Source organism: Solanum tuberosum, unplaced genomic scaffold, assembly GCF_000226075.1.
Source record: "Solanum tuberosum cultivar DM 1-3 516 R44 unplaced genomic scaffold, SolTub_3.0 scf00761, whole genome shotgun sequence".
NCBI classification, from domain to species: Eukaryota; Viridiplantae; Streptophyta; class Magnoliopsida; order Solanales; family Solanaceae; genus Solanum; species Solanum tuberosum.
Window position 1 is genome coordinate 68,003 of NW_006239686.1, and position 11,354 is coordinate 79,356.

Consider the following 11,354-nt stretch of genomic DNA (forward strand, 5'->3'; position numbering starts at 1 on the left):
GGGTGGGGGGGGGTAATAGGACCTTAGTAAAGGTTAGGTGTGTCTCAGGGATTTTGGGCATAGGCTGGGGGGGTACTTATGCATTTTCCTTTTATTTTATTAACTTCTAATATTATTATCTCAGTACATTCACTTGGAGGTCGTGAAATTGGTGTGTCACAATTAGTAGTAAGACAAAGTAAGAAACCTCATTAGACATATTTTATAAAAAGGAACTCAAATCGTATTTTTAATAGTATTTAAAGAAATAATATACTCATTAATACGAGTTACACGCAAAGCGCATTCCCAGAAACTAGTATAAAAAAAACGAGAGTTGTAACACCCCATCAAACAAAAATATAGGTACACAATACAAATATAAAAATAACTATGAAATAAGTACCAAAATTAAAGAAAATCGATTGATAAATATCTTTAGTCACCATTTAAATAGCCAAGATGCCGATAGAGTATTTGGAACTTGTAGGTGTAATATACCATAAATACAATAATTATAGTTGAAAATAAAATGACAAAAATGATCAAACAAATCATTCAGGCTAAGACGCGGATATCTTGCTTTCTTAAACGAGATTCAAGCCCACTGCGACATAATCTACATTGATCTAACAATATCACTCTGGACTTGTCCCCTCTAGAATACAACTGCCCCACAACATTGCACAACTCAAACAACTCTGGAGTAGTTGAAGAGTCCAAAGCTCCACATAAGAGCACCTTCCTTCAACATATAAATACTCACTTTTATATAGTAATATAGTTGAAGTCTTAGAATATCTTTTTTGTCTTAACTCTCTCTTTCAGTACTACATACTACAATATTTTTTCACACTTAACATATTCATCTTCTACCCAACACAAAGGAAGATGCACCATTATTTATAGGTAAAAAAGTCTTCCATGTAATCAATGGGTAGAATGAGGGATATAATGTGGGTAAATAAATGTGAAAGATATTACATAAGTTATAAGAAACTAATGGTCACATGAGTTACAAGAAACTAATGACCATGCATGAGAGTTATAAGAACTAATGGTCATACTCCCTCCGTCCCTTTTTACTTGACACACCTATTAAGAAAATAATGATTGGAGTAGTGAATTTACTATTTTAACTCTATTAATTGATGGGGTCCCAAATATATTTATTCGCTACTTTTTTCAAAAACATTAACTCAATGTTAATAAATTGAGGGTATAATAGGAAAAAGAAAATTGTCTTTCCTTGATTTGTCAAAAAATGATCAGTAAAAAGAGAAATCAAATTAAAAAATATTTGACAAGTAAATAGAGACGGAGGAAGTATAAGTTACAAGTACTAATATTCATCTTTTACCACAATCTATATTTGCTAACATATGTACCTAATATTTTATTTTAATAATAAAATGCATATACACCAACAAAACTTATCACTCTACTAAGGCTCTTCACACAAAAGTAACTTTTGCTAAAACTAAAAGTTGAGCAAAAAATTAAATAAGTAAAAAACTAAAAAAGAAGCCTAGCTAAATCGATTCTTTCACATTTTGGAAATTAAATTAATTTAAATAGAAGAAATGCGATTAATTTATAAAAATAAATTAAATTTTAATTTGATTTCACAGTGATTTCAGTCTATAATATTTTTTTTCAGCGTGTCTTGGGATCGGAAAAATGTGAATCATAGACATATGATCCATGTAAACGGTCTTCACAATTGAGTAGTTAAAGATTCTTTAGTTCAAATAATTCAACTTTTTATATTAACCTAGCTAAATCAATAGTTTCACATTTGGAAATTAAATTATTATTTAAATAGAAGCAATGCGGTTAATTCATAAAAATAAAAAGAGGAAAAGAAAATAGAAATTCCCCACAAAAGTTATTTTCTAAAACTTCCCGCCAACAATCTGATCCCGGAGACGAAATTACCCCTGTCTTATTACCAAGACGCAGCGTATAACCAAAGGGTAAAACCATAAATATCCTTCAAGGATTTTTTTTTTTTTTTTTTTTAGTAAATATCCTTCAAGGAATAACGAACTTAGCAACAACTTTTTTTCCTCTGTATAGTAGAATTCACATTTCCAAGTAGAATTGGAAAAGGAAAAGGGAAAGGCCTAAATAATTTAATCCCAAATAGAATAACATTAGGAAATTAAATTAGCATTATAAATATGTATAATCTGAGAAAACATTAAAGCATCAAAGGTTACTCAAACCTTTTCATAAGAAAAACTCATTCATAAATAAATTAAGTATGTACTGGAAAAAGCTTAAGTTGTTGGGCAGGGGTTCTTATGGTACGGTGTCTCTTGCCACTCCATTAACCGATTACTATACATTATTTGCTGCTGTCAAATCCGCGGAAGATGATCGCTCGTCTTCGCTCCGAGCGGAAGCACAAATATTGCATGCGCTGAGAGGGTCGGACTACGTAATTAAGTGCTTCGGAGAAGATGTAAGCATCGAAAACGGTAAAAAAACTTATAACCTTTTGCTGGAGTATGCTGCTGGTGGAACTTTGCATGACTTAATTCATAAGTCGAAGACGGTGCTCGGAGAATCAGAGGCTGCGTACTATGCTTTTCAAATCTTAGTCGGGATTTGTCATGTTCATAGTAAAGGATTTATCCATTGCGATCTGAAACCAGCTAATATACTTGTTTTTCCTGGCGGACAACATGGCCTTGCAAATGTGAAATTGGCTGATTTTGGGCTATCGTTGAGATCTGAAACCAACACATGTTGGGACACATCATTGAAGAAGAGTCGTCGCCGCAGAGGGACTCTACTATATGCAGCACCGGAATCTGTAGTGTGTGGGATTCAAGATAAAGCCGTTGATATTTGGGCATTTGGATGCATACTTGTAGAAATGCTCACGGGAAAGCGGGTATGGTCAGAATGTAAAAATAAGAACGAATTAAAATTGAAGATAGCGTATGAAAAACCAGAGATACCAAATAATATATCTAATGATGCAAAGGACTTTCTGAGTAAGTGTTTGGACAGAGATCATAATTGGAGATGGAATGCGGAGATGCTACTTAATCATTCATTCATCACGAAGTATGTTAATAAGAAGATGATTCATGAGTTGATCCAGCGGCCTTTTGGTGATGCAGGACTCAAAACATTGGTTTCTTTGGAGCACTTATTTACAACAACTAGTTTCTATTATCCTCATAACTCCTACTTGAGAGAATCAAGCAGTATTATTACCAGCCTCCCTGAGACTAATAATAATAACGCAACAGGAGACGAGCCTCTACTATGGATGAATTTCAGAAACTTACATATATAATGAAGCTTACTACTCATCCCTTTTTTCATCTTGGGTGTGCAATTCTTCAACAGACCTCAACTACTGAAGTGAAGACTGACTCACTCTTCAATAAACCTCAACTACTGAAGTGAAGACTAACTGGCTGATTAGGAAGCTAAGCTAGTATATGCATAGTTGGTAAATATAACCAATTTGTAATCAAATTAATGTGATCTCTTAATTTTTAATCGAAAACAATTTATATATATGTTAATTATACAAAGATGGTATAGTGCAAATTCACTCGAACATCACCTAATACCTATTTTGATGGAGGTAACAAGCATAGGCAGATCTACGATATCATAACCTATGAGTTCACGTGAGCCCAATAGCTTTACCCAGAGACTTTATATTTGATTGTGAACACAGTTATCACAGTGTGGTATGAATAGACTCCGTCATACTAATATTATTAGCATAGTAGTAGCTACATGTTGGGTTATCCTATTGTAGTTCCTTACCATTAGGTAAAATCTATGCCTACACTGGCACATGTAATTTCATGGCGATAAACTAAAGCTGTCTGAAGCCAATATTTGATATCACGATATTTGTTTGGAGATCTCTTTTAAGAGATACTAGTAAAATTGAACACACCTTGATTTACCACGATGTTCCAAAGTCACCAGTAAATCACAATCTGCATAAGGACAATTGTCCAAGTTATTTCAAAAAGTTCCCGCCAATGACCTGAGCCTGGAGACGAAATTACCCCGTCTTATTCTCAAGAATCAGTTATAACTGAAGGGTAAAACCGTAAGTATACCAAAAAACTGTTCATAACGAACTTAGCAAAGACACTTCTCTGTAGGTATAACAGACTATAAAGAGAGCTCTGTTTCGTTCTCTCAGCAAAAAAAGGAAAAAAAAAAAAAAAAAAAAGAAGAAGAAGAAGAAGAAGAAGAAGATGAATTTCTCAGGTATGAAACTTCGGGCCATAAATGGTGTGAAATCTTACTTCAATAGGAGTTGGAACTTCGACGACATGATGAATATTGATGAAATTCCCCATGAAGTTCACACAAGATTGAAGAAGGTACATACACATTCATCCAAACACTTCGATTCTTTCAATTTCCTTCTACTTGAAATTACTCTGAGATTTTTCTTTATTGTAATCTGGTTAGTAGTACGTAATAGCCAATCAGAAGATGATCATATGCTAAAAATCCCCAATTCTTATATTGTCATCATTGATGAATTTCGATTCTCAGAAGATGTTTAGGTATTGCATTATTTTATTATGTCTTCATGATTGATGAATTTCGATTCTCAAAAGATTTTGAAGTTTGCCGTTTTTCTCCTCTTCGTTTGCACTTGCTAATGTTGTTTGAGTCGAATTTTACTTTAAGATATTAATTTCACTAATCTTCATTTTTTAGCAGTTTGATGAACTTAAATTCTTCAAAGTATGAATGATTGAACGGTGTCAAGCATTTTCTAACATCCCAAAACTAAAGTGTATCAAATAAATTGGGACGGGGATTTAATTAATTTGTTATAAGCAATTTCAGATTTCAGCTTCTTGTGATTGATTAGTTTTTTGTTGTATAGGTGTATCTTACTCTTTTCTGTGCCATGTTGAGCTCTGCTTTTGGATCCTATTTGCAATGGATCTCGATAGCCGGAGGGAAATTCACAGTCCTTTCTTGTGTAGCAAGTTTAATCTGGATTTACTTCACTCCACCAGGGAGACTGGTATGTATGTGATCAATGACTCGTATATTTTGTTGAATTATTCTTGAAGTCGCTTCTTATAATTTAAATCTTATGTCATATGCAGAAGACGAGAGTCTTACTCTTGATGTTGGCTGCCTATTCATTCGGTGCTTCTATTAGTGCTTATATCAATTATCTCTACAAAATCGAGCAATGGTAGGACTCAAAAGATACTAAGACTAAGCATTGCTTATATATCTGTTGTTCAAGTTTTCTTTTTTACTGCTTTCTTGTCATATCATAGTATTAAGAACCTGTTCATATCGCGGTTTGTTCTCCAGCTAAGTTCTCAAACTCTTGTTAGGTGACACAATGGTCTCTGGAAATTTCTTGTATAGAGCCACCAGAACAAGGGAAAGGATGAAAATCTACTACAGTTGCCTGCCATATTGCTTTGTTCTAATGATCTCCGGAATTTCTTCCATTCTCTTGGACAGCAAGAGCACAGCATTTTGGGTGATAAACGTAAGCATTTGTATGCATACAATGTAATCACAGTCATTTTGAACTTGTCTCTGTCTAATGAATGGATTTTTTGAATAGATACACACTCAGCAGATGTTGTTCATGGCGTTCCTTGTGATATATAGCCAAGAGATACTGTTCAATGCTAACTTAGGAGATATTGACTTCATCAACTGCACGTTCACCGCCTTCTTCCATTTACCGGGCATAGTGATCCATGCTGCTGCAAGACTATACCTGCAGGATGCAGAAATTGAGCAACACAATTAAAGCTGATGCACCTTGGAAGTATAGAATAAATAGAAAGAGTAGAATATACACCTCACTGTAAATGATGAACAAATATTCTTTTGTATGATTGATTAATTACCTTACACCATACAAAATCTTGAATAGAATGAATACACATAATTGTTCTTCAATTCCATCTTTCTTCTTCTTCAAGAAAGTGCAATAATTGAGTTAACAATAGAGTAGAGGTTTGAAGACAAACCCTAAAGAATAAGGAAATAAGTTTAGGTCAGAATAAGTACGTACTTTGAAAAGTTTAATAATGCAATTTATGAGGCATGACATCAAGTCATCCCTTAGAAGAAGTTTTAAAGATTTGGGTCAATAATCTAAGGAAATACGGAGATTGACAATGATGTTAAACATATTATTGGAACGAGAAGGATGAAATAGAGTCTATCATTTTGGAGCCTTGTGTGATAACTTAAGCATGCAACATTCAACACACCAATTGAACTTTGAGGAAAAGAAAATCTTCGACGTCAAAAAGAATCAATACAAATAGTAGCTGATAAATTAATCCCTTTTTACTTGTCTTGTTGGATACTAAGGAGTTCAAAATTTTAAAGACGGGTAAAGTTTAGGTAAAATGATAAAAAAAAAAAAAAAAAAAGGCTGAAATCATGCATTTAACATATCGACGTTAGTTGACCATTAAACAAGAGGATTCCACCAAATTAGCATATTTTGTTTGAATGTAACACAAAAGGGCATTTCATGGTATGTATCCCTTTAGAAACAAGAAAACTTACATCATTTAAAACAACCCTCTTACATAAGTAGTTCACTGTTTTAGGTTCCTAATTAATATCTTCATTAAACTTAAACAATCTTTTTTTTCAATCATTAAACTTAACCACTCTTCACTCTCCAATCAAAGATTCGTCCACATAAAACCTCTGACCATTTAGATGACTAGAAAATTCACAATCCATACTTTGAATAAAATTGGTTGATATATCTAGTGGCTAAATTACCCTCAAAAGTCTAATTGTTGCCTGTAACACCTCACAAAAATTCTATACTAAGGGTCTGAACTATTCGTCTTAAGAATATAAACTTGAATCGAGCGATGTCCTACTTCTACATATGTGTTAAGGTTCATTCCTAGATGTCCTATTATGGCACGCACCTGACATGTTTTATGCCCGCTAACACGTCTCTGAAGCCTTTTAATAACCCTAAAGACGTAGTTCACCTTCCTAGTTCAAAAATTTACCCTAGAAAGAGAAGTTCTCAAGAAACTAACTTCCTCCAAGGTTCAGCCATCCTCCAAGGTAAGATTTGACCATAGAATTTCATAATTTCTTCATCTTAACACCAATTAATACCTTTTTACTCATGGAATTGATAGGTTTTCAAGAAAATTCAATTCTAAGGTTCACTACTAAAAAAACAATGAATACCGACCTAAAACTTACTGACTTCCATTGAAAGTCGTAATTTCCAACTTCTGCAAGTCAGTATTGTTAAAAAGAATAAAAAATAAAAAACACTTCAGAAGACTGCAGGAAGTCAGTTCTTATGCAAAAAAAAAAAAAAAAAAGATCCCTAGAGGTCGGAAGTTTTCCCGAAAAATTAAATTACAACAAAAATTGATCTCTTGAAATCGGTATTAAATGAATAAATAAATAATAATATTTTATTTGATCTCAATTAAATATAAAAAAAAATATTTTGAATAAATTTTAATAAAATCGTCTTTCGGAAGACGGTTTTATGTAAAAAGAAAAAATAAAAAAATTATAATACCGACTTTCGGAAGTTGGTAAAATTAAATACTATGTAATGAAATTAATTTTCTTTAAAATATTTATATAGTGACTTCAAGAGGTCAATATCTTTATTTTTATTAATTATTTTTATTAATACTTATCTCAAGTGATTGATAATACTTAGAAAATTTAAAAAAAATATATGATCTTATTTGAATTTAAAATGCAAAAAATTAATAAATTAATATTTTCAATTAACTTTAAAATAAACCGTCCTCCGTATGACGGTTTTGTGTAAATTAGCAAATAAATTAATATAAAATACCAACCTCCTGATGTCAGTATTATATAATTTAACATGATTACTTTTATTTATCTTAAAATTTAACGTGATTACTTTTATTTATCTTAAAATTTTATCTAATTACTTATAATAAAATCAACAGTTGGAGGTCAGTTTTTAAAAATATTTCTATTAATCATAATTTTGTTATTGTGCATAAAGTTAAATTTTCATTTGCACGCTTACAATTAATTGTTTTAAAAGGTGTAACAATTTTGTATACTTGTATAAAAAAAAAGTTAGAATTTGTGGAATAGACAAAGAAACATTGATAATTCATATTCAGAGTATGAAATTACGTTGATATTAATTAGAAGATAATTATATATTCCTAGAGTACTAATTGTAACAAATTCTATCAGTCCCTTATCAAATTATGAACTCAATATCCCATGTAATGCTGTAGTGGTGAAGAACTAACATATAATCCATATGAGTATGAAATGCAAGGTGATACTCGTAGAAATGTCATAATAAATTAAATATTATATTTATAATTAATTGTTTAATTTAATTTGTATGTATAACCTTGAATTGAATGTCTTGTCTTGTTTTATGAAATAGACAACATAACATCGTAAAGTATTGTACAAAGCAAGTTCTATCAAGATTTTTACGTTCGAACTTGAATGGAAGTCGATCTCGTGTAGTGATCATATCGTAGGCAATGAAAGGCAAAGGATGATTCATCGGATACGTATGAAATATGTTGAGTTTGTACTCATCGAGTAGTTTAACAAATCAATCCCTATCAATGGTTCGGATATGAAATACAGATCAATTCATCATGAAGTATCATATACATTGCTATTATGAGGTAATTAATATCTACTAATTGTTATGTGTAGAATAATCGGTTTTCAAACAATCGATTCAACTTTAAAAGAAAAATCAATTTTTAAAGTAGTCGCCACTTAATTTTTTTAAAAAGAAATTAAGAAAACTTATTTTTTAAAGACTTTAACAGAATTAAGCCTAAAAAAATTAGAGAAAAGGATACGGGGTTCTCATTTATACTTCAAGAAGGTCTTTAAGGCATTTGAAGTGTCCGCTAACACGCGGTTATCCTACGACTTGAAAAAACATTTATTTTGACTAACTTTGAAAAAAATACTTAAAGGAAATAAGATATTTAAAATTATTTGAAAATAAATGAACTTAACCACTTCGACATAATTTAGAAAGGAAAAGTAAACATTGTCAAAAATACCAAGTGAGACAAGTAATTAAATAAAATCACTTAAAAGATTTAATTAACACAAAAGGTTCATCGTTAGGGGATTTAATTAAATTAAACCAACATTTAAGGTTAGAGTTAATCAAAACAAAAACAAATAATTACAATCAAATAATCAAAAGAGAGAAGATGAATTTGGGCCCCCTTTTGGCCAAACTTGTTGCTGATTTGGGCATGTTGGCTCAATTCCCGTTTTTGTATACATCTGTAGTATATTACTAGTATATACCGGATGTATACTAACTCGGTTTTCTGCCTTCAAGACCTGTAGCAGCTCAATTTTAACCTGCTTCAGCTTCCCTTACAACATAGCTACCCTTTCCGAACTTCATATGCTTCCAATTGCGAGGTTGACTCGATTAGAAGGAGTTTAGGCCTCCGTGGCCAATTTCGAAATGCAAAAATGGGGTCCATGCACATAAAGAATGCATTTAAACTTAAAACTAATTAGAACAAAATCAAGCTGTGTAGCCTACTGAGAAACCATTTCATTTTTTTTAACCTTTAAATGCAAACAGAAACTAATCACTACATTGATTATTTAAGCTATCATACAGTAACGACTTAAGGCAAAAATGAGAGGTTAAGACTGAAAAATGCTAACTTATACAAATATTTGTATCCAACTAAAACAGTGAAATGACCATCAAGATACAACCAAGTTTTAAGCAAAGAAAACACAGTACATCAATGGAGATTTTAAACCTAAACTTTATGGGTAAGAAGATCCTATTTGATATAAACAGTCCGGAAAAGTAGATACTCACGAGCAAAATTTCCAACTAATCATAGTATGGATATCACTTAGGATTATATAGTAAAGAAATGACCTCCTCTTTACATGAATCAGAATGGAACTTACAAGCACTAAACAGAAATTACAAGAATCAGAATGAAACTTACAAGCACTAAGCAGAAATTGCAAGAGATTCAGCCATAATACAGAAAACAGAACACGAAACAATAGAGATAAAGCTATCTAAATGGAAAGAAATTACCTTTTCCGAAGCAGCGAGCAAGCGAGCTCAACTATAAAGCTTCCACCCCACCAAAACAAGAGATAAAGCTATCTAAATTCGCTTCTGGGTTTCTTCTCAAAGTTAGAATTGGGCTGTTTTGAATTTGGAATTACTGTGGAGAAAAGAAATTGGTCTGAAGGAATGGTGGGCTACGTGAATTGAAAGGAAGAAGGCCCAAAATTTGGTCTTGCAATTGAGTTAGGATTACAGCAGGGCATAATATGGTTAGAATCGAAAAAACCGATCGAATCGATTTTTTTTAATTTCGGTTTTGATTTTTCGGTTATTTCAGTCGGTTTCAGTTTCAAATTTCAATATTTTAGTTTTTCGGTTCGGTTTTTAGCTAAAGAAAATCGGTTAACCGAAACAATCGAAATTATAGTGTATATTTTTACACCCTGTAGTAAAGGAAAAATTACTATAATATACAATTTAAGTTTTTAATTAACCGTATATACCTATACTTATATTTAATTACAAATATAGTTTCAAAATTACCAACTTAACAATTTAATTAATTTTCCAATTTAAGTTAATTATTCAGCTTCCGAATTTTCTCTCTCCGTCCTTATAGAAATTTGTGCCTACATTTATGGATACTTTTTTAATTCCACACGTTACTGCCTTTAATAAATATTTGCTTTATTTTTTATGCAATCTGCCCAAAGTAAAAACTTTTTGTATTTCCATCATTATTTCTTATTTTTACAAGTTGCTTATTTTTAATATAATATTTATTTTTATTTTATTTCTTATATGACACAATCTAAGTAAGGTAAAAAGTAAAAACTTTTATTCTTTTCAATATTTCTCCTTCCCTAGTTAGTCAGGCTTTCTAGAACTCTTCCTTCTCTCATCTTCCTTCGTTTCTCTGTTTCTCCATTGTTGAGTTTTATAATTCTTGCACCATTGTTACTCCTTGTTGTTCTTCATCTTCGACTTCTTAGTTTATTATATTGTTCTAGATGGATAGAACATCGCGAAAAAGTCCAAGGCTAAACAAACTAATTATTGTAATTGATAGCACAGCCCCCCCCCCACCCAATCATATGTTCTAGACCTTCGTTTGAGTTGAACACATTCACTCAAACTCCGGTCAAAAAAGACGGAAGAGATGATAGTAAAATAGGTAAAGAAAAAAATGAATTTATTGTCATCAATTCCTCATCAATCAACAAGATTCAGCTCATAGCTTTATCAACACATGTTACACATAAGGGATATCTTGAAATGAAATCATAATTGAATC

The 11,354-nt window shown here is 31.7% G+C and overlaps 1 protein-coding gene across 1 annotated transcript; it reads left to right on the forward strand.

Annotated features, from left to right (window-relative positions):
- The first annotated feature begins 441 nt into the window (after window positions 1-441).
- Window positions 442-3,292, forward strand: LOC102602374 (mitogen-activated protein kinase kinase kinase 2-like). The gene is made up of 2 exons (XM_006367345.2): window positions 442-465; window positions 2,189-3,292. The coding sequence occupies exons 1-2, from the start codon at window positions 442-444 to the stop codon at window positions 3,290-3,292; spliced, it is 1,128 nt and encodes a 375-aa protein (XP_006367407.2).
- Window positions 3,293-11,354: the final 8,062 nt, after the last annotated feature.

What these genes read in the sequence shown, in the direction of transcription:
- LOC102602374 (XM_006367345.2), top strand. Translation starts at nt 442, where the DNA reads ATGCCGATAGAGTATTTGGAACTT. An exon ending in CGATAGAGTATTTGGAACTT is followed by an intron (nt 466 to 2,188) that starts GTAGGTGTAATA and finishes AAAACATTAAAG; the next exon opens with CATCAAAGGTTACTCAAACC.